The following is a 24,075-nucleotide window of genomic DNA, read 5'->3' as shown; positions in this document are numbered from 1 at the left end:
TTGTAAATAAATTATCATTGAAGGATTTAAAACCTCTAAAATTAAAATATGTGAACTGCTGTAAAGTTTTTCGTTTTTAATATTTTTTCATTTTATTTTTTTTACAAAATATAAAATCTTTTCTTTCTTTCTTGAAAAAAAAATCATAAAAATTCACAAATCTCAAGTTTAAATGATTTAAATCTATTAATTAACCAATTAAGCATTCAACCTCATTGTTCAACATTGCAACTTGCAAGGTGAGAACAAGCTAGGCCTCTATGAGAAGTCTGTATTATGGCTTATTTCAGGCATTAGCTTAGCCTATTTATTAAATAAGCTTAAGTCATATTTAGATATTTAATTAAGTTTATTTAGTTATATAGGCCGAGCTTATTTTTCAAGACCTAACCTATGAATCCAACAGACTGACATATTTATACACATATTATGTAATATATTACATGCGCATCAATTTCACCCTTTAATTTTTAATTAATTTATTATTATTTATTTCTAATTACGTTCTCAATTGGATTGAATTTATATATTAATTTTAATATTATTACCTTATTATTATATTGTACTGTATTGTGATTGATAAGTTCTTTTAATTATTATATATTATGATTAATAAATCAAGTTATATATTATATACTAATAGTTATAAATATATTCAAGATGTTTAAAACTAAAATACAAATTTATTTAAAAGGTTTACTTTTAAATAAGCTTTTAAATATATTTTCAAGTCAATTCAAATCAAGTTTTAAGTAGATGCATGTTTGAATTGAAAAAAAATATTATACAAATATCAGGTTAAATTTAGACTTTTAACTTATTATGTATATTTAAGTTTATTTAATTAAGTTTAATTTAATTTAACTTATTTTTATCCTTACTTGCAAGGATAGTATTATTGCCAACCTATTTGCATCCTTACTTGCAAGGACAGTACTATCGCCCCAATATGCTTGCTTCAGCACTATGCTAAGATGCCCCTCCTCTACAGTCTACACGCATGGACCGTTCCGCAGCTTTTTATTTTTATTTTTATTTTATTTTATACTTATTAAAATAAAATTCATAAAAAAATTTAAAAAATATTAAAATAAAGTTATCACTGCTCAAATATTAAAAATAAATTTTATTTTTATATTTTTTAAAAAAATTAAGAGTCAAAAATTTCAAATGAGAACTATTCAGAATAAATTTGCACAATCAATTTAAAAAATTATAAAAAATTCTAATATTAAACTTGGATCATTCATGTGAAATCTAGACTGTCCTTATTGATATATGCACACTTATTAATTTTTATTGTGTTAATAAATATAAAATAAAAATAAAAAACTCTAATCCAGACTATCCAAATTAGATTTGGGTAATTTAAATCTTATCTAGTAAAGAACAGGGGCAGTGGAGGGGAGAAGGCTAGTTGCCAATGGAATTATGGAAATGAGTTGATTGTCCCTCTGTTAGTCCTTGAATCTAACACCGTGTTTGGGAGATGTTTTTTGGAGGGAATGAAATAAAGTGGGAAGGTTCAAAGACCTAGCTATTGTTTGTAAGTGTTTTTTTTTTTTTTTTTTAAGGATAGAATGATAAGAAAGGGCCTATAAAGCTCTCATTTGTCATAACTCAATATTTTTTTGTCCTCTCAAATTGGAGGTCGAGGATAGAGTGACACAACATAATTATTTCACTTATAAAATTATCTCTAATCTCCTATCCTAATAAAAAAAAATCTCTCATGGCACTTTCATTCTCTATCTATCTCTCTTGCCTCTTATTGGGGTTACAAATAGGCAAGGATAAACTAGGCATCACCCCTATCTAGGCTAAACCAATATGCAATTGGGCACCAAACTGGCCTCACTAACTAGAAAATATTTTTATAAGTATTTTTTAAAAAATATAACAAAAAAGTTTTCATTGAAAAATCATTATTTTCATTATTATTTAAAACATATTCTCCAAAAAATTAATATCAAAATAAAAGAATTTTTTAAAGATTCAAATGGACAACAACCGCCAAATATTCTCACTTAATAACAAGTAAAAAACTAAATTTTGAATTTTGAATGAGATTTAAAAAATCATAAAGATAAAAAATGTTTAAAAAATTATAAAAATAATATAATTCATGATAATTTTCAATAAAAACTAATGCCATGTGATAAACATTGTTCACAAAAAATTAAAAAAAAAACTTGCACATATTCGAGCAAGGTAAGGTTTGACTTTTGCTGATACTTGATCTTATGTGACCGAATGCTTCTAGTGTGGTTGGGATGACTAGACATTCAAACACAATGGATGGCTCTACTTCCCACTATATCTCTCTCACTCCTTGCCCATCTCTCCCTCTTGCACCTTTTAATACTACGACTCTGTTGTGTTTTTCTTTTGTGTAATATAAATGTTTGCTTAAATAACTCTATTACTTACTTTTTGTATTCTTAATTTTTAAATATCTTGTTTCTTCATTAATTTAAATTATTATTATTACTTTTATTTTTTGTTGTGTAAATATTATAATTATTTATTTGACATTATTATTTTGTTTAAATTTAGTCATATGGTAATATTAAAAAAAATTATTTTGTTTCATCTATTTTATAATAACTCTCAAACAATAGTTATGTAAAACTATTTATTTTTATAATAAGACTCTTAAATAATAAAAAATTTTATTTATTTATTTATTTCAATCCACCCCGGCTCCATTTTATTTCATTCCATTAATAATTATTTATTTTTATTCAATACTAAACTTCCAAATACATTCTTAAAAGTTGAAAATCTCCCTTAAATCATTAAACACTTTTTTCCATGTCTTATCATCTTTCCTCCGCCGCGGAATCTCAAAATATTAATTATGGCCTTGGAGTACCTTTTACTTGGATCTGCAAGCAACTATGGCCTGGAAAAAAAACAATTATCTTGCCAAATACCACTTACATTTGTCCATGTTAATATATTCTCGATGCCAAAAAGGTTCTTGGACATTAAAAATAAAAACCAAATAGATTCATCAATAGAGAATTGACTATACAACAAAAACTCAAGCAATATCATCATTATGACATGCAAAGTTTTAGGATAAAAAAGTAAAATTGTTTGTTTTCAAAACATACATAAATAATTAATTATATTTTATTTCTCCACAGAACATTTCTACGTATATTATACATGATCCATGAATCACATGACTGGGGTATAAATATTAACATATTACATATTAAGTGGTGAATATTTATTTTAACTAAAATAAGAAATGCTTGCCTATATTTTTTTATCATTTTTAAATTTGATTTTTTTCAATATAATTAAAAAAGTCTACTCCAAAATAAGTAGTAAAATATCATTAACTTTCATTATAATATAAATTATTTAATAAATTCATAAAAAATTTAAGAATTTTACTACTTTACATGTATAGGCTTAAATAATTATTATTTAAAACAATTTTTATTAATTTTGTATAGTCTTAAACAATCTTTATTTTAAAAGGAAGATAGTATCCAATAATTCTTAAGGAAAAATGACAGTTTGATTCCAAAAAGTTAAACTAATGAAGTAATGATAGCTAGGTTCCTAATAATTTTTTAAAAAAAATGAGTTGTAAATATTAATTCAAATAATTACAAACAATACTTTTTATTATAATTTATGAGTTACATTTAATATTTAAATATTTATTTATAATTAAAATTTCTAAATTTGAATATGTATATTAATATTTTTAACTTATTTTTAAATTTTTTTTACCAGAGACTGGCTATTATTCTCCCAATCCTTACTTCCTATCTAAAATATAAAGCATTGACAATTGATTCATGATTTTTAAAAAATTAGTTAAAATATTAACTTCATAAAATTTCTTTACATATTTTTAATTTTACCCTCATTAATTATCCTATATAAATACTTTGATAATGATAATTGAAATTTTTAATGCTTTATTCTTTTAAAAAGAGTAATAAATAAATTAAAAATATAGTTAAAAAATAATTATAAAAATCATTCAATAGTCAATACTCTATATTTCAAATTAAATAAAATTTTTAAAAGTTGCCATATATTATAATATTTATTACACTTGCGGCCTGCTGGGAATATAGAATTCTTTTTAAAAAAAAAGAAAAAAAAGGAGGAGCGCGTGTTCCACAAGCACGTACGATAAGAAATGAAATGCTACAATAGACACGGACCAATTCGAGCAGATGCCGCTTTAACTGCTGCTCTATCATTGTATGGTCTCAAACTTCAATGGCTGCTGCGAAGATAGGAATCGGCGCGGGACTCGGCCTTCCCACCCGCCGATTCTCAATGGCCACACTCTCCTCCACCTCCCCCCATCAACCTCACCCCGTCGTCTTCCTCAACCCTTGCTCGTCTTCGTCCGCTCGACGCCCTGACTCGCTTCGAACTCGTCCTTCCCTCTCCAGACTCCGAGCCTCCTCCGCCGACGCGCCTAGCTCCCCAGGTTACTCACTCGCTTGCACAAGCATTACCAATCACTCAGACTTCTTCATGCTTCTTTTTCTCTTACCTTTGCCCGTGATGCTTGAATGCTTGGAATTGGAATTGTGTCATCACGTTTTGGAGATGATATAAAGATAAGATGCATGCTTATTGCGAATTCTTAGCTTCGAAGAAGTCCTGTTTTGTTATAGAGTATTAGTGCTGACGCTATATTCCGTCCCCGAAAGCAAAATTGGGGGAAAAAAGTAAAAGAAAGAAAGAAAGAAAGAAAGAGCTGTTCCTAGTCGGTCAGTCGGGTATTAAAAAATGGAGGAGCTTCTTAATTTCGGTAACTCTGAAACTAAACCCACATTGGCAGTGTGCGTTGAAAAAAAATCATATAGATACTAAGCTTATTTGTTGATAATACATAAATTTGATGCCAAATTGGAGTGAAGGACTAAAAAGTATTGGTCTTAATGTGATTTTGCTTTTCACAGGCCATGATGTCGAGAATGTTGTCATTATAGGTTCAGGCCCTGCAGGATACACAGCAGCAATATATGCAGCTCGTGCCAATTTAAAACCCCTAGTCTTTGAAGGTTACCAAGTAGGTGGCGTTCCTGGCGGGCAGTTGATGACCACCACTGAAGTGGAGAACTTTCCAGGATTTCCAGATGGGATAACTGGTCCCGATCTGATGGACAAGTAGTAGAACAAAGAAATGGATATTCAATTATCTTGTTATTCATTCGCATGAAGACCTTGTAATTCACACATTTACTGCCTACCTATGTAGGATGCGACGGCAAGCTGAGCGTTGGGGAGCAGAATTGTTCCAAGAAGACGTTGAAGTTCTTGACGTTAAAAATAGTCCTTTCACAGTCCAAAGCAGTGAACGTAAGGTGATATGTTCATCAGCAACAAGTTGATTTACGATTACATGATTGCATCAATTATTGATATTCTTGGTTCTTCTAAAGTGGATTTTTTTATCTTTGAATCTAACTGGTTAATTAAATCCGATTTCTTTTTCATTTCTTCTTCTTTTGAGTTAAAACATTTCAATGCTGCACAAGTGTGGTAAAGAAGTTTGTTCAGAAATTATGCCTCTTTTCTTTGGCAGAAAAGTAGTTATTGAGTTATCTGATTATTTTATTAACATTTTATTTCAGGTCAAGTGCCACACAGTCATATTTGCTACTGGAGCTACTGCAAAGAGACTCAGGCTACCCCGAGAAGATGAATTTTGGAGTAGAGGAATCAGTGCCTGTGCAATCTGTGATGGAGCCTCTCCTCTTTTTAAGGGTCAGGTCCTTGCTGTGGTAGGAGGGGGAGATACAGCTACAGAAGAAGCAATATACTTGACTAAATATGGTCGTCATGTGCACTTACTTGTGCGTAAGGCCCAACTAAAGGCTTCCAAAGCTATGCAAGATAGGTGGGTCTGAATCTGATGAACATTTCCCAACTTTAATTACTTGGTAGTCTGTGTTTTTATGTGGAGCTTTCTGTTTGGATTCCTTGATGAAGGTAAATTATATACTAATAAGCAACTTGTACTTGAGTTTTCAACTCCCTGAATGTTTGTTTAACAGGTTAATTATCACGAATGTTTCAGAGTGTTCAACAATCCCAATGTCACTGTGCACTTCAATACAGAGACTGTGGATGTCGTGAGCAATCCAAAAGGTCATATGTCTGGAATTCTAATTCGAAATATGGATACTGGGGAGGAGTCTGTGCTTGATGCAAAAGGGCTATTTTATGGTATTGGTCATTCACCAAACAGCCAACTACTGGAAGGGCAAGTGGCACTTGACCACTCTGGCTACATCTTAGTTAAAGAGGGTACTGCAAAAACTTCAGTTGAAGGTGTATTTGCAGCCGGAGATGTGCAGGTAACCTGTTGAATATATCCCTGTGTGTTTTTCTAAATAATCGCAAAACAAAGTAGAACTTATTCAGGACCAACTTCAGTAGTTATGAAATAATATTTCTTGGTACCGAGCATATAGTTACCATTTTTAAGTAGATTTTCTGAATCTTCCTTGTTTGATGTTACCATTTTTATGAAATTACCTGTGTGTAGTAATTGCCTTATGTCCCCTTAAAATTCGTCTTTTTTCTTTATTCTCTCATAGGATCACGAATGGAGACAAGCAGTAACAGCTGCTGGTTCTGGGTGCATTGCTGCATTAGCAGCTGAGAGATATCTTGTCAGCAATGATCTTCTTGTGGAGTTCCATCAGGTATTTGATTTCAATAGACTCCAAATTTTATGTGAGATTATTGTCCTCCAGATTGATGGTAATGATTTGTAAATATTACACTAATTTAATTTTTTGTTGCTAGGGTGTTTGAGTGTAAGTGAATTTGAGTTGATTGGAATGTCCATATCAAATAGAGTTAGGTTTAATAAATAATATATATATATATAAGTGGGATAATTTATAAGTTTGAGTTTTGAGATTTTGAGTTACGATGTATTACCGATTTCATACCATTTCTGCCTTAAAAAAGTTATCTCATTTTGGCTATAATTTTATCCTGAAAAGAAAACATTTTGCCTATGTTCCTAGAGTGGATATAGCTGCTCCTTGTAATTTAGGGGAAATTCCATTTAAGGTTCAGTATGTTCCAATAATTTTCTGTCTTTCTATTTACTTGTAACAGCCTGCATCTGAGGAGGTTAAGAAGGAATTAACAGACAGGGATGTTCAAGAGGGTTTTGATATCACAATGACAAAGCATAAAGGGCAGGTATGTGTTTCCTTGCCAGGTTCCTATGGGAATGAAATCTAGTTTTTATCGTGTAAAAAAAAAACAAAAAGAAATCAGGCTTTTACTGTTCTCACTCAAGTTCTTTTATCATTTAATTTTGGGTTCGAATTATAATGTGATTTCATTTTTTGTATCTTCTTTGCAGTATGCTCTTCGAAAATTGTACCATGAAAGTCCGCGGCTTATATGTGTAATATATACGGCACCAACATGTGGCCCATGTAGGACTCTGAAGCCAATTCTTAGTAAGGTATGTGAAAAGTGGGGGGATAAAAGCTATTTCACTTTCCTTAAATAGCATGGTACTTGCCATGTTTTTGGACTTTGGAATCATTTAACTTCTATCTTCTGTGATATGATATTGTGTCGTTCTTTTGATGCCTGGAACGAACACAACAAATGTCATGATATTGCTATTTGAAAGTTTGAAATCAGTAAAATTATAACCGGTTAGGATGATCAAGTGTGGGTGAACTTAAATTGATGTGAAAAGTTTCACATCAAATGCAGTAAAAATACTAATATATAATAAAGTGGAAAAACTCATAAATTTGAACTTTGACCTTTTGAGTTAAGGTATGTCATCCACACTGGTGACCATTTGTTCTTTCCCTACAGCCGCTCTCTTTTACCTAGGCTTTATGTATGATGGATATATCTTTCTCAAATTAAAAGTTGAAACCAAGAACTTTTTTCCCCAAAGGTAAGAACATTTATGTAGGGAACATGCCATGGAACACTTGGGGGCCCCTGCAATTTTCCTTGCTGAAGAAGAATGCTTTTAAAATGCACTTACTTGGGGTTTAAAAGTTTTGATGTCATGTTGTCCTGTGAACTTTGCTCAACCTATTTCATATGATTTTCTTCACGTGTAATATGATTTCTCAGTTAATTATAATATTTAATATTTGTAAATTTATTATGATTATCTTTATTATAAATTTATTAATTTAATTGTAAAATATTAGTTTTATAGTTTTGTTAATATATATCTTAGTGTTTTTATGTACCATAAACTACTACTTATCCTGATTCAATGTTGGGCATGGTTGTAAAACATTGATAATTTGTTTTAAATTATATATTGAAAGCAAAAAATGTTCTGAATTTCTTCCCTCATTGTCTCCCATGGCAGGTTATTGACGAATTTGATCAGAATATACATTTCGTTGAAATTGATATAGAGGAAGATCCAGAAATAGCTGAAGCAGCTGGAATCATGGGAACACCATGTGTGCAGTTTTTCAAAAACAAGGAGATGCTTAGGTAAGCTATGTATTATCTGTCCTTCGTCTTTACTTTTTCCCCTTATCATCCTCATTTTCATCGTTGTCATTATGGCATTATTTACTGATATTTAAGGATTAAATACATAATGCCATCGATAGCATTATGTACTGAAAGGCGATTGTCACCGACTTGCCTCGTGTATGTTATGATTGCTGGTATTTTCCTGCTGATGTTGGTGATATTGCAGGACTGTGTCTGGAGTGAAAATGAAGAGTGAGTACAGAGAATTCATCGAAGCAAATAAATAATAGTTCAGACATTCAAGAGAGAGGAGGAGGATTGATAGACACATGCCCTCATTTGGTGATTCATTTTTGTTTTCCAAACTGGTCAAGTGGAAAATACTGTCAATTTTGACAATTGTTCCTTGATCTAATGAGCAACTTCACAGACTGTACATGTAGAGCTTCGAACACTTCATTACAGGTTTTTGACTGTTCAGTGTATTTAAACTTGAACTGTGCAAGTCTCGATTATGATCTCAGTGACAGTATTATGGCGATTGGATTGACTTTTATTCAAGCAAGAATACTAATTTCAGATTTTATCATCTTCTTTATGATGAATAAACTTCTGTTCGAATTTAAATATTTTATGCTTGTGCTCATGCCCATAATCATGAAATAATTAAAAAGAATGAGAATTTAAATTTTGAAGGCATTTAAAGCTCATAAAATGATGACATTTGCAGACAAAATTGAAAACAAAAAAAATTGATATATACATAAATTCTCTTTGAATTTTAAGAGAGTTGCATTCCTTTCATTTTTAAAATTAACCTCTCTAACTTTAAATTTGGCTTATCAAAACACTTTACTATTAATTAACTCTATTATGTTATTAATAGAGTTTATGATATTAGATTAATGTAATACATATGATGCATAACATGAAAAAAATATTTTTATTATTTTTTAAGATAATTAAAGGAGGGGCAAAATTGTAATTGTCACTTTTAATACACCTGAATATCTAACATAAAAAAAATATCTGAAAGCTATCATTGATTGACAAAGAATATATAATTATAGTTTGATATAAAATGCTATTTTAATTTATAAAGAATAATTAAATTATAATTTTTCTTAAATTGTGTTCACCATAAAAAATGAGAACAATGTTGCTCAACTAAAAAAATATAAGAGGATTGTCGTGTGTGCTAAAAATAAAAAACATAATTTTACCCCTTTCTAAATTGTGTTAAAAATAATACAAAGATTTTTTTCCATGTCATGTGCTATGTATATTGCATTAATTTAACATGACAAACTCTATTAATAACATAATAAAGTTAATTAATAGTAGGGATTTTGAAAAATAAAATCAAAAGATAGCAGGTTAATTTTAAAAATTTAAAGATAAGGAGGATTATATGCAACTGTCTCAAAATTTAAATAAGTTTTATACATTTCAACCTTGATATATCAATTAAATTTGATTGTTTCCTTGATACTATTTGTGGTTTGGTAAATTGTGCCTTGTAATTAGAATTGTGGATGGAGGGACTATTGCACTAATTTTTATTTTTTTAGGTTATTGCCATGAATTTCATGAAACTCATTCTAATAGAAGTGAAAAACAAAAGATGTTTTTTTTTGTCATGTAGATTTTTTTATTAGAGATAATTTTATTTAAAATATTACATTAAATATAGATACTTCTCTCTAATGAAAATTCAAATATTGATTCATTACGTTGTGAAATATTAACTTTTTTCTCTAAACCCAACACTTAAAAAGTAGAAAATAAAAGATGAATATTGGTGAAAATGAGAAGTTGAGATAGTAAGTAACTTGCAAAGCTAGAATATGATTATTTTTTAACAAAGTATAAATTAAATCAACTATATAGACTATAGAGTTCAAATAGAACCAATCAACAAGAGCAAAAAGGAATTACACCAAAATATTAAAAGTTGAAAAAGCTCTTAATGTATGATCAACAAAAGCTCTAACTTGGCAAAAAATATTGTCAGAAGTGAAAGTTTTCCTTGGAAAAATGCATTTGTTCCTTGCATCTCATAGTTTCTAGCACAGAATATAACACTATTGTTGAATAATATCAAAATTAATAGAACCTAAATTTTGCAGTAAAAGGCAAGGTAAGTCGTCTTTTTAAGAGTTAATGAATTAACTATTTAAATTAAGATTGTAAAAAACTAAATAACAGTGGGATTTTTTTAATGAGAAAATTAATTTTAAAAAAATTAAATTAAAATTAAATAAATAAAGCTAGTTCAACTAAAAAAATTAATAAGTACAAGTAGCGTAATTAATCACAATTCAATCATCTAAACTCAATCTTTCTCATCCATAAAATAAATTGAATTTATATATATTTTTCAAATTATTATTTAAAAATTAAATAAAAAATTAAGTTATAAATTAATTAAAATCTCACTTAATCTATAACCTAACAACTGTTTTTATATTAGCTATACAAAAAACAACGCATGAATAATCATTCAAGTCAAGCCAAATTATTCTTTTGTTACTATATCAATCGATTATAATAAATATAACTTCAAATAAAATATATAACATAAAAGTCATGCAATAATTAACAATAATAATTAAAGTATAAAATTTAGAGATAAAAAAAAGAAAAAAATTTAAAATAAATATAAAATAAAATCTTTTTTAAACATCAAAAATTCTAATAAAATTTAACATCATAATTCATAATTGATTATATTTAAAAACATTAACTCTCTCCTACGAATGAAGCCATCGAAAAGTGAAAGATAGACGCAGACGATCGGCAAATCGCCAACGCCTCTGCTCCTTTTCTCAATTCTTTTGCCGCCAACTCCATTTCTTTTCTCTCAATTAAAAGCCGTGCGTCCAACAAATATAAAACCTAATAATCTAATAAAATGAAAAACTATTTTAAATAATCTTAATTAAAAATTATATTAAAAAAATAAAAATAAAAATAAACAAAATTTTTAAAATTTGATTCTTGACTTCATGCCCATATTATTCTATTTAAAATAATCTTCAACGATTTTTGCTCAAAAAAAAATAATCTTCAACGATATTTTTTAAATTAAATCCAGAAAAATTATACAAATAAAATAAAATAAAATAGTAAATGTGCAAAATATTAAAGATATTATTTAAACTTTAAAATTCAAGATTTAATTAGTTAAAATTTTAAAATTGAAGATTGGCCAATAAAATTAAATAATATGTGAGTAAACTCAATTAGTCTCAAATAAATATTTAAAATTTTAAATCAAAAAGATAAAAATGTATAAAATTTCCATTTATCATAATACATATCCCAATCTTTCAAGAGATGTTCATAGAGTCATCTTGCAAAACCGTTTTGAGCAAAGTGTGCATAATTGTCACATAAAAATCAGCATACATCAAGTGGTAGAACTTTCTTCCAGACAGCAGCAGCTAAATAGCAATGTTTGAAAACATGGTGAGTGTTCTCTATGGGAGCAGTACAAAGCTTGCAGGTTCAATCAGAGGTCATATGCTTACGATGCCTCTTTGCATTAGTGAGTAATTTGCCTTCAACAAAAGTCACATGAAGGTCTTCATACGTTGTGCAATAGGTAATTCTCAGGGTTTCTTTTGACTAATATCAGCCTCAGTCCAATGTAAAAATTGAGAAGCTTTATACATCGATTTAATGGTAAAGTTGCCATTAGAGTTAAACACTCCAGAAGTTAGAGGGCCTTGCACTATCATTGACATTGATGGCTGTACCTGCAATATCTTTAAGGCAAGATGGAGGTAATAAGTGTTGGAAAAGAGTCCATTGCCATTGGCCATTTGCATCTAAAAAATCAAAAAAGAATATGGTTAGTTAATCAAACAGATAAAACGATTGAACTGTCATCTTGCTATGGGCTCAAGCTTAAAATTCATCTTTTGGTGTCACTACTGTTAAATCATCCCCATCGCTCTAGCTTGCAGCTTCACTTCAATCAACATCCAATATATTCTCTGACCCAAATCCCGACCTCATCTAGGGGGCTGTGCCTATCTCCTTAAAAATGACAGGAAACATCTCTTCTTGTTTATTCTTTGTAGTATCATTATTGGAAATTGTAAAAAAAGCCTAAAATTTAATAAAAATAAAATGAATAATCTATTTTACTTCTTAAATAAAATATAACAACTTTAATAATATTAGATATAAATTTATCAATAATTTAATTTTAAAATGTAATGTTCTCTATAGTAATTTATACAATTAAAATTGATTCTGAATAAATTATTCAAACATCTTCAATTTTATTAAAATCAATTTTAGAAAAATGATATCTAAATAAATTACGTTATAACATAATCAATTATAATTAAAATTTATTATTTAATTAATTATTTTTATAATCTATTATATTCAATTGAAATTCAAACGAGCACTAAATCTTTGATTCTTTCATTGATGATTTTTACAGTTCAAAAACATATTTATGAATTTCAAAGTTTCTATGCCCAGGTATTTATTTGTCAAGACTTCCTCTTTTTTTCCCCCTTTTTATTACAAAATACAATTGGATAATGAAAAGCCTGCAGATTGGCCTGCGAAGAATTATCTGCTTCATTTGTTTCTTATAATACTCTGCTTCTTTATTTTAATTACGGTATTCATAGAAAACAGGCGTACTAAAGTAAAAGTCCGTGAGTTAAGCTTGACGAGGTACATATTGATAATAAGCAATAAATCTTTTAGAGCTTAGTATGCATATAACTAATAACAGATTCGCTTAATAATAATAATAATAATAATATATATTAAAGGCGGGAAATATTTATATGCCTTTATTTTTTTAAAAAAAAGAAAGATAAACATTACTATTTCTGGCCAAAAAATAGATATTATATAAATCAGAGACAAAAAGAATTGTAATCAAACAAGCACATGCTATCATGATTGCTATCAATTGAACAAAATCCAGCTAAGTAGCAGTTGTTATTATTTCGGGAAACAAAATTTAGATAAGTTATTTTAATTTGTCTGGTTTGTTCTGGCATCTAATATTGCGGTCCATTATCCCCACACACATTAGCGGTCAGGTTTGAATCAACAAATGCTATCAGAGAATACACTTGGAATTAAAAAAATAGGCATACGAGGACCGATTCCAACTTTCCAATTCTGGTTATTCCATTTCTTGAACTCACTTTTTTAACAAAATAGCCCCACTCGGGTAGGGTAGTTGGATAACCCACACTATACATGACTCATACATGACTCATACAGTTATTGCAGACTTAAACGCATACCCAAGGACCACATAAATGATATAGACAACACAACTAAACAATCCAAAACATGGCTATCAAATATTTTACTGTATCATTTTCCCTGCACGTGGGGTGTAAGAAGAAATCGGGCATGATAATATATCTATATTGCATCTTTTGAAGACGTGATGCCCTATTAATATTCAGCAGATAACGGAAGAGCTTGCTGTTTCTTGAAAGCCATACGACGCTGCTTATTGCTCAGTGAAAACCCTTCACTATAGTGTGGACTTACTTTGGCATAAAACCACCGCAAGGGTGATATCTGTCTTTTGTCATACCGAAGTACTAAGAAAAGGATAAATCGGTGAGCTATAAACAGGGTGACCAATGCTGTCATGTCCCACCACTTGTCATGATTAGTTGAGACCCCAAATGTCAATTTCAGAACTTGTTCTCCCTTAGCTTTGGGGTTACCAGGAATCAGAGGATCAAATTCAAGCCCCAGCATGTCATTCTTGAGTTGACCCTGCAGGTTATAACAATATCACTTCAGTTCATTATGTTTTTTTTTCCCTTTTAATTTTGACGGATCTCATAAACACTGAATATTGCACCTGCACTGCCCATGTAGCAAAGCTCAAGTAGGACATGGGGTAGCGCCAAAACAGCTTAGGTAGGTCAGGTAGTGGTCTGAACAATGGAGAACACATCACCATGAAAAGCTGCAATCACCGCCAGCAATTAAACTGTTCAGCAATTTCCAGAAAAGAAAAATTGTTTGAGACAGAGACGCTGAGTGATGTTTGCTTACGGTTACTCCAGTTGCTACTCCTATGCCCATGAGGACATTAGGCACCAGTGAAGCTACTACCATAAGGCAGCCCTCGATGATAGATAAGCAGACGAATAAGTTGAGGAAGAAGAAAATACATTGAGCTAAACCCAGGTGAAGTTTCACCATGGAGTATGTGATTGTAACAAAGAAGAGCGACGTAACAAGTAGGAAAGGGAAAGATGACAGGATGTTTGATAGTACAAACACAGCCTCCCCATAATGCCCTTTGGACCTTTCACCGTAGAACACCTGATTTTGGTTGGAGTTAGAAATGCAACAATAGGGTGTAACAAAGAGTTTCAGTAGGTTCAGTAGAAAAGGGATTTTCAATTCTATATACCTTCAATTCTTCAATGAAAACCGGTAATCCTCCAAATGACAGACAAATTATGAACCCATATATGAATGATACACACTTCCCTCTGGCCAAGATCGAGTCCTTGTCAGTACCAAGATGATAAAAGAAAAGACCAATGCCAGTGGCTGCCAGTGAATAGAAAAAGATCCTCAGCCAATAGTAGCCTAGGTCCCTTGACATGTTTAAGAATGATCGATGGGTCAAAGTGTAGAGCTGCTTCCAGTAGCTGGTATTGCCCCTTACGTTGGACTCAATCAATTCGTCTCCCTGCAACTTTGACAGCTCTTAATCTATCAGTAGCTTAAAAATGACCAAAAATATGAAAAGGCAACTAGAGTGCATTCCCATTGATACGGTGCATGAAGCTGAAATACTTTATTACATATACATGATAAACAATATTGAGTAATTCATACATTGGATTTCAAACACTGAATTATCCTTTTGGCATCGATTATTTGCCCTGAATTTTTGTAACTCTCAATGAGTGTCGCTCTAATGTCTTCTGTTTTATTGCCTGTTGTAGAATTTGATGACGCAGGCTGTCAATGATGAAATTCACATTCAGAATCAGAATTAAGATCTTTACCAAAAATGGTGCAAATAACAAGCTTCAACTAACAATACTTGCTTCAGATTTCATCGGAGCTACAGTAATGGCATCAAAGTCCGAATTAACACAGAGAAGGAAATGATCCGAAGGATTTCTTCTAGTGGGACAGGGGAACCCTGCATCAGCAAAGAACTGTTCCCAGGACACAATAAGAACGCTGAATTCTAGCAAAAATTCAACGAAACATTTGGTTTTCCCAAATTGCGTACCTTCAAAGCCATCTTTGTTTCTCCAAAATAAACAGTTTCTCCGCTCGATAGCAAGAGAAGATCATCAAAAAGGTTAAAGATTTCACTGCTCGGCTGGTGAATGGAACAGACAACGACCTTTCCATCATGAGCAATGCTGCATAGGGTTTGAATCACATAGAAAGCAGAGGCACTATCAAGTCCACTCGTCGGTTCATCCAGAAGCAAGACGTGGGGTTGTGTTAAAATCTCAAGGCCAATGCTGAGCCTCTTCTTTTCACCACTGCTAATACCACGTAAATGCCAGTTCCCAAGCTTACTGTCCGCACATTCTTCTAGACCCAACTGGATTATGGTTTCTTCCACCACCTTGTTTATCTCCTCTCGGGTCATTCTAGAAGGAAGCCTCAGATTTGCAGAGTATGCTAGGGTTTCTCTTACCGTCAAAGTTCCCAAGAACAATTCTTCTGTATCCACATAAGACTGGATAATATTGAAAACAAATACATACTATCATAAATCCGTCCCTATTTGCAGAGAGGATCGAACTTTAACAAAGCCGTGAATAGCAATGAATGTGGCAAGGAAAAGTCATATGGGTTTAGCAGCAGACGGACAGTTATCTTACCACTTCTTTGCAATTGAAGCATCTCTTCTTCCCACCGATTAGAACGTTGCCGGTCACTGCAACGTTCCGAGCAAGCCTTCCTGTACAAAACGTGGACGTTGCTCTTAGTAGAAATAACAAATTACTGAATGACTGGTGTTGAACTATTTGGACTTTGGGGTGACGCGGTTAGGGATGCGCCACCCCAAGACCCGGCAGTGGCAGCCATGTCTCGGTGGCGCAACACTAACGAAGTTCCGGTGAACTTACGTCCCTTGTGCGGCCAAAAAACTCTCTCTCTCTCTCTGTGTGTGCCAACGTGTAAACTCGAGTCCCGTGGAGCAGTAACTTTTTCCCCCCCGGAAGAAGAAGAAGAAAGCCACTGAGGGCACTTAAAAAAGCGTACTATTTTGAATCCATAGCGTACTATTTTGAGCCCGCCTATGCTAGCCCGTATGGATGACTCGTAAAATCATGTTGAGTTAAAGAGTAAAAATTTTCAAATAAAAAACAAAAGAAAAAAAGGTAGAGTTAAAAAGTACTCCTGATTCCAGGTCCAAATATACACTCACGCACACACTCCTAATTTGAAAAGGCATGTATGTATCATGAGAGTGACTTGAAAAAGTCTATGTCAAGACTTAACAACTGAATTCTTTTATATAAATATTTTAAAATTATGTTGTGGATTTTTGAATTGTAATCATAAAATTAGAAAGTATTGATTGTTTGGACTGTTGGAAGTTCCTAATACCTCCTAATACCGATATCTTGCGTTATGAAAACATGAACGCTGTGTTGTTGATGTAAAGTGCGTGTTTGTAAATTTAGAAAATGTCTATCATTTAGTTTACTAAATATTTGGATGTATTAATGCATTGATTGCAGATTGACATTAGAAATGACAAACAATTTTGGACACAGTCTTATTAATATCAAAACTCGATAACGTTCGAACATTTTCTTGATATTTTTTTGGATAGTTTGTAATATAAAGTATGAAATAGTCATACATTAACTTGTCAGATTCTCTGAATATGTACTTATCAATTACAAACATTTAGTTGTCAAAGTTCGTTTTTTCATGTATTTGCCTTTTCAACTAGAGGCATTTTTGACATTTTACGTTAGAACAAAATTCCACCTAAGTTGTTTAGGCTGCAAAAAAATTACATAATTGTATGTTTTCATGATGTAATGATGTCCCTTCTAAGGGGCTTAAATGACATTCTCCTTTGTTCCCCCCCCCCTCCTAGAGCGGTAAACTTGAGCCTTATAATACTTCTCCAACTTACGGAAATTGTCATCCTGGAGTGATATTATAGTATAATCTCTCTATTAAAAAATATAAAATATTTTTAATTTTTTTGATGTATAATTATTGTTTTTTTAAAGTGCATCTATTAATAATAACTTTATATTTATTATAAAGTATTTAATAGGAATAAATATGAAAAAATAAGGTTAGTTTGAAAGTAAGTAATTACTTTATTGAGAAGTGAGATTCGATTAAAAATACCTTACATTTTTTAACAGAGAGAGTACATAAATTAAAAAATATTATTAAATATTTTAGACTATGATAAGATTTATTAGTATTTTAATAAAATGCCTGTTATATAAGCATTACTTTAAATAATCTCTTTCATATATTAAAAGTGCAACAAAAATAATTTATATTCCATTAAAATTAAAAAATAAATATTTTAAAAATACTAAAAACTCTATAACAAATTTTTTAAATCAGGGAGTAAACAAAAAGTAATTAGCACTTTCTCCCTTGATTCCTTGTTACTATCAATAACAAATGCCATTTGACCGTCCAAATTTCTTATAGCATGAATTAAAAAAAAAGTACAAACTAACGGACTAACCTAGCATTCCCTGTCTACTCTCACAACAGAAAGTCAGAGATAGCATACAGTACCCAGAATGTATCTATTAATGACATGCGTGATAGTTGGCGGCAAAAAGAAACAGATGATGAGACAAGGAAACAGATACATGATGTAAAAGTGAATTTGATCGCTGTTGAATCGTGAGTTACCCAAAAATAAAGCATGCTATGCTAGGTGATAGTGCGTTGAAGTGGGTTACTTACTACCGCACGCCCATCAATCCACCGACTTCACCTAATCTTGTGGAAAATGAACAAAGCATTTATAATGATTTGACAGTCTATAAATTTAGTACTCTTCGATTTCAAAATATAAAACATTCTTTACGAGATAAGATATTAAAAAAATTTAAAGTGTTTTGAATCTTTCATCATTTAATTAGTATTTTTTTCATTATAAGTTTTTTAAAAAATTAAATATTTAAAAATATAAAATATTTTTAATCTTTTAAAATATAATTATTATTATTTTTTAAAAGTGTTTCTATTAACAATAACTTTATAATTATTATAGAGTATTTAATATGAATAAATATAAAAAGATAATATTAATTAAAAAGCAGGTAACTACTTTATTGAAAGATAAGATTTAATTAAAAATATATTATATTTTTAAACGAAAAGAATAAAATTTTTCTAAATATATCATTAATTAAGGAAGATAATTAATAAAAATTTTCAATCGAAACACTTTATGAAATAAAAGAAAATATAGAAAAAGAGTGTAATTTAAAAATAATAAATTAAGATATAGGAGTAGTTTAATTAAAAGTATTTTAAATATTGAATGGAGGAGTATATTTTATTTTTAATAATATTTATAATAATAGATGTAAAATATAAATCTAAAATAAATATAATTTTTATTGTTATTACTTTTTTTAAGAATTGTTTTTCACCTAAAAATTATAAATTTTAATCCAAAGGATTCAAATCTAATTCGGGCATGTTCGATCTCGTTGGAATGCCAGGTGTTGAATTTGGATACAGGCATTCCAGCAGTGGATATTTGGACTTTATTGACGACTCCCACCCTAAACAAGGAAAGCCAATAAAAATAAAAACGTTTTATTCAGGACAATCAACGCACACGTTTTTCCTCGTGAATACTCCTCAATTTTTTTTTTACATTATTTTTATTAATCTTATCAACAATAATAAAAAAAATAAAAACAAAAAATTAAAGTCAATGTTTGTTGAATTAAGAAAGTTAACGATTCATGGCTGACACATGTCAATAAAGTTGAATAGCCGAATCGTTGACGTAATAATTAAATTAAAAAATTATGTGTGTATATAATAATTTAAGTATAAAAAATGAAAATAAAATTATTACTTAACTTAAAAATAAAACTAAGTGTTTTAAGTTTATCATAATTTAATAAACTATATGATACAACATAATATCAAATGATTAAAAAATTAATTATTTTTTAAAAAAATTAAATAAAGAAAAAGGACATTGTTTAATAGTCCATTTTTTTGAAAATTAAATTCGATTCTCGATCTAAAGCGATCCGATCTAGCTCAACTTCTCAAAAAGTTTTTGTAACTTAGCTGAACTATTAGCCTAATCGATCAATGGTCAGACTGTCCGATTTAGTCCAGTTTTTTAATCATTGATTAGAAGTATAAAATTTCAAATATACTTTATATAACAAATTTAAAAAAATAATATCATGTTATTTTTTCTTTCTCATCAAAGATAATTTTAAAAATACTTTTTAAATATTATTTAAAAAATTATATCATATTTTATAAATGAGATTAAATAAATATTTTAAAACGTGTATTGTAAATAAGATCCAAAGAAGTATTTCAGCGATCAAATTATTAGTGTGGTAGTGAAGTTAAAACCGGAATCACTTTTTTTAAAAAAAATGAGAAAAACCATGCTCACTCTATTTTAGTTGCGATCATCTTTCAATGCTGCTATTATATGGAAGTAAGTCAATCTACTTTGCAAATAGATTTCAACGTTATCGTCACTGTATCTGTTCCAGTAACGCTAGTAACAGAGGGTGACGTAAGCCACTTAAAATCAAAGAGCAAATTGAGAATATTTAAAAAAAAAAAACAACTAATTTTACGTTGATGGAAACACCAGAATAGAGTTAAAAAAAATAGGCAGGCTCAATCTTTATGGCGCCGAGCTCCAAATAAAAAAAAACCTAGAATCTTTAAGTTTAATTTTTTATTTTTAACACCATTTTTGAAGCTTGACTTTTATTTAAAAAGTTCAAGATTAAGTCCTCAAGTCCTATTTTAAAAAATAAAATAAAATTAAACATTATAAATTAATTAAAATATTTTAAAATTAAAAAATTAAAATGTTCATAATATTTTAAAAATTTAAATTAATTATAACATTCATCAATCAAAATTTAAATCTTCCTCATCTTCATCATCTACAAATAAAATATTATAACCCTCAAAAGCAATCGCAAATTCAAAGTAGAGAGTGATTAGAGTTCAGCATGGTTTAGGAATTAAATTTAGGGAGGGCTCTAGGCGACAGGTTTGTAACTTCAAAGTTCAAGAGTGTATTTAGTGTTCCACACAAAAAATATATATAATTGGGTTTGAAATGTCACTCGGGCTCGAATTTTTTTTTATAGGATTTATCAAGGTCAAGCTCTTAAACCTTATTACTCTTTAAAAAAAATAATTTTAAAAATTCAAACCTTTATTTAAGCAAAATTTTTAAGCCGACCTTTTATACTAAAGTCAGAACATATGGGCTTGACTTATTTGAGATTAAGGTTAGCAGTACTATTCCTTTAAAACAGGTTATTTTTTTTTGAATTCAACACCTATTGATTTGGTGTAGGAAATGTTTAAAAACCTTTATATTTGTAATTTTTAAAAATTTTTAACATCTTGAATTTAATTCTCACATCATAATATTACATATTTATTCTATAGAGTATAAATTATAGTATTCTAAAATTTAGAATAATCAATATGGATCCTAATTTTAAAATACATTTTTAAAGTTTAAATTTAATAATTTTTTTAAAACCTCCATTTTCAAGGGCCACAATAAATACGTGATTTAAAAAAGTAACCAGAGCCTGTGGCGGTATTTCAGTGCTTGAGCGGGGCAAAAGCAAGAAAGGAACCTTGAGATTTTTAAAATATTAAATTAAACTCTAAAAAAGGTGGTTAATTAAGGAATAGCCCGATCCTGAACTCTACGTAAGAAGAACATGACAACAAAAAGCTGTTGCGTCAGGGTCCTGATGCAAGTGAGTGCATGGGAGAAAGTGTAGAGAATTAAGGAGAATGATGAGTACCGGACAGAGAGCGGAGGAGGGTGGTTTTGCCGGAGCCAGAAGGACCCATGAGGGCCATGAGCCTCCCTGGTTGGGCACACCCCGTGGCCTTGTTCACCACCACCTTCTTCTTCTGGTGTGCTTCCTTCACCTCCACCACCACTGTCAACTCCTCCCACCCCATCACACTTCTCTCCTCCCCCATCCTTATTACTATCTCTCTCTCTCTCTCCCACTCTGCAGCTCTCTGCCACCCTCTTTATTATATATACTAGCTTGCTACTCCCTCTCCATTTAATATCCCCACCTTTCTTCCACTGTTCCTCTTTCCAATTGCCTACTCATTACCTCCTCACCCCCACCCGCACCTCGCTCCATCCCTATTTTTTTTTTTTTTCCTTTCATTTCATTTTCATAATCAGATTTAAGACCTTCTTTGATACGAAGGAAGATTTTTTAATAGAATTAAAAATAAAATCAAAATTAAATTAAATTTTAAAAATGTGTTTGATATGAAGATGAAATTCTAATGCAATATTAATTTATATATGTACGTAAAATAAGAAAATACTAAATTATTTTTTTTTAAATTAAAAAGACCTACCTTATCATAAATGAACAAAAAAGATGAGGCAGTGAGATTCACAAAATGAATCCAAAAGAATTAAAGCAATTCTGTGATCAATATAGTGAAATTGGATTCTAGTATTTTTGATAAAATGAGAATTTTTAAGAATTGCAAGTCCTGCATACCAATCATGCTTAAATTAAGATTTCATCTCTAATTTTATTTCTACCTTACCAATTCAATGATACCAAATATGGCTTAAAGCCTGTGAAGTTTATACCTATATCCAGTCATGTGGAGTTTTCTTCTTTTAGTATTTTCACTTATTTTATTATTTTTAAACATAAAATCTTCAACACCTGGAGCCATACATGTCGGTATTGAAAATATGCAGATATTATTATAATTAAACTTGAATAAAGTGATCTATTTAAAAAAAAAAAAAAGACTTGTGCGGTGTAATTATCATGTAATCAATACATACAGACTGAATCGATATTTATAATTTGTTGCATGGCTAACCGTAGATGTCACAAACTCAATGTCTATGAAGAAGGGCCATGGTCCATAAGTTGTGCATAACAGGAAACTGATTCTTCATACCCCTAGTGAAAGATCATAGAAATTTTTTTGATGTATACAGTATGAAAAATCACAATACACCAATCCATCAATGTATGGAATCACCTGACATTTAATTACGGATTCAAGTATCCTTTCACATCTGGTTTCTTCTAGTCCTTTGAATTGAAATGAGATTATATGCAAGTTTATAAATTTAGTTACAGTTAATTTTACGATTTAAATATGAACTCGATTGATTGAAGACAACCAATTCCAGCACCTCTTTCTAAAAAAAAATTGTAAAATTTATGGAATCTAAAGTTTAGAGGTTTTAAATGCTTCATAATACAAGCTTTTTTAGATTTTTTTTTTTTGCAAGGTATATATCTTTTTAGAAGTTCACCAAACCTGTACTTATTAACATTTTTCCTACTGTATTCTCAATGTGTAATCTAAAGTTATTTTAATGTATCAAATTGAAGATAAATTTAATAATGTGATCAATATCTCATTGTATTAATCGTATTATATTTCTTAGATCAGTGCTGAAATCGTAGTTCGTGTAAGTATGTGCGTGTTTGGATACAGAAGAAAATCGATCTTGAGCTACAAAATTGATTTTACAAATAATTACCCAAACATCATATTTCAAAAAATCGATTTTTTCCAAAACTCCAAGAGTCAGCTTTTATGGTGAAATTATAAAGGCATGTGAGAAAATTATAAAAAGGGCGTAAAATTTACTCCCTCTATTAAAAAATATTTTAAGGAGTTAAATGTTAAAAAATATAAGACGTTTTTAATTTTTTAAGATATAATCATTACCTTTTTTCTAAAAGTACTCATATTGATAATGAATTTATATTTATTGTAGGATATTTAATAAAGGTAAATAAAAAAAATATAGGGTTAGTTTAAAAGTAGGTAACAATTTTATTGAAGGGGTGAGATTTAGTTAAAAATACCTTACATTTTTTAACAAAGAAAATAATAAATTAATTTAATTTAATTTAAAATTAAAAATCATTATGAAAATTGTTGCAAAAGTCTAAAGAAAGAAATTTTTTATCATTTATTACATGTTACATTTTTTATGTTGCAAATATTTTTAAGCATTGCTTAACACATTCATCAAATATGACTTATATTCATGATATCATTAGAGATCAACTTGCATATTATTATCTTTATTAGTTATTATAAAATTAATGTTTAGTATTTAAGAATTAAATCTTTCTCTTTTATTAAATTTATTTAAACTAAAATATATTGAATTATTTATTTACACAAATTAAAATAATTAATATTAATATAATTTAAATTTTTATAATTTAATCATATATATATTTTTAAAATAAATTTAAAAAATTTAATAATATTAGTTACAGATTTATTAATAATTTAATTTTAAAAAATAATATCCTTTATGATAAT

At 29.7% G+C, this 24,075-nt stretch overlaps 2 protein-coding genes across 5 annotated transcripts; one reads left to right on the top strand and one right to left on the bottom strand.

Moving 5' to 3' along the window:
- The first annotated feature begins 4,208 nt into the window (after positions 1 to 4,208).
- Positions 4,209 to 9,073, top strand: LOC129305242 (thioredoxin reductase NTRC-like). Of its 2 annotated transcripts, none has more exons than XM_054945238.1 (10): positions 4,209 to 4,471; positions 4,980 to 5,157; positions 5,249 to 5,354; positions 5,625 to 5,890; positions 6,071 to 6,350; positions 6,594 to 6,701; positions 7,126 to 7,212; positions 7,379 to 7,483; positions 8,369 to 8,499; positions 8,711 to 9,073. In XM_054945238.1, exons 1-10 carry the CDS (start codon positions 4,255 to 4,257, stop codon positions 8,769 to 8,771), a joined length of 1,539 nt encoding a protein of 512 aa, XP_054801213.1. In that variant the 5' UTR covers positions 4,209 to 4,254; the 3' UTR covers positions 8,772 to 9,073. The 2 variants fall into 2 exon arrangements, with proteins under 2 accessions (XP_054801213.1, XP_054801212.1); XM_054945237.1 differs by having other exon boundaries at positions 4,950 to 5,157.
- A 4,559-nt stretch (positions 9,074 to 13,632) lies between these two features.
- Positions 13,633 to 21,739, bottom strand: LOC129305241 (ABC transporter G family member 15-like). 3 transcript variants are annotated; one of them, XM_054945234.1, is made up of 9 exons: positions 21,531 to 21,739; positions 16,359 to 16,438; positions 15,752 to 16,213; positions 15,561 to 15,674; positions 15,346 to 15,471; positions 14,912 to 15,202; positions 14,548 to 14,820; positions 14,351 to 14,458; positions 13,633 to 14,262 (listed from the first exon to the last, which is right to left on the bottom strand). In XM_054945234.1, exons 1-9 carry the CDS (start codon positions 21,712 to 21,714, stop codon positions 13,930 to 13,932), a joined length of 1,971 nt encoding a protein of 656 aa, XP_054801209.1. In that variant the 5' UTR covers positions 21,715 to 21,739; the 3' UTR covers positions 13,633 to 13,929. The 3 variants fall into 3 exon arrangements, with proteins under 3 accessions (XP_054801209.1, XP_054801210.1, XP_054801211.1); XM_054945235.1 differs by having other exon boundaries at positions 14,912 to 15,196; XM_054945236.1 differs by lacking the exon at positions 21,531 to 21,739 and having other exon boundaries at positions 15,752 to 16,197; positions 16,359 to 16,710.
- Between the last annotated feature and the right edge of the window lie 2,336 nt (positions 21,740 to 24,075).

This window comes from Prosopis cineraria, unplaced genomic scaffold, assembly GCF_029017545.1.
Source record: "Prosopis cineraria cultivar Desert tree isolate PC_DT_omini unplaced genomic scaffold, ASM2901754v1 PC3, whole genome shotgun sequence".
In the NCBI taxonomy this organism is placed as follows: Eukaryota; Viridiplantae; Streptophyta; class Magnoliopsida; order Fabales; family Fabaceae; genus Prosopis; species Prosopis cineraria.
Note: the sequence above shows the minus strand (reverse complement) of the source record. Positions and strands in the feature narration are given on the sequence as shown.

Bases quoted from the DNA above. Each gene is read 5' to 3' on its own strand.
- LOC129305241 (XM_054945234.1), bottom strand. From the start codon at position 21,714: ATGGGGGAGGAGAGAAGTGTGATGGGGTGGGAGGAGTTGACAGTGGTG. The intron at 16,214-16,358 runs GTAAGATAACTG...AATATTATCCAG, and splicing joins GCTTCAATTGCAAAGAAGTG to TCTTATGTGGATACAGAAGA. The intron at 14,821-14,911 runs GTATATAGAATT...AACCAAAATCAG, and splicing joins TTTTCATTGAAGAATTGAAG to GTGTTCTACGGTGAAAGGTC.
- LOC129305242 (XM_054945237.1), top strand. From the start codon at position 4,255: ATGGCTGCTGCGAAGATAGGAATCGGCGCGGGACTCGGCCTTCCCACC. The intron at 6,702-7,125 runs GTATTTGATTTC...TACTTGTAACAG, and splicing joins TTCTTGTGGAGTTCCATCAG to CCTGCATCTGAGGAGGTTAA. The intron at 7,213-7,378 runs GTATGTGTTTCC...TCTTCTTTGCAG, and splicing joins TGACAAAGCATAAAGGGCAG to TATGCTCTTCGAAAATTGTA.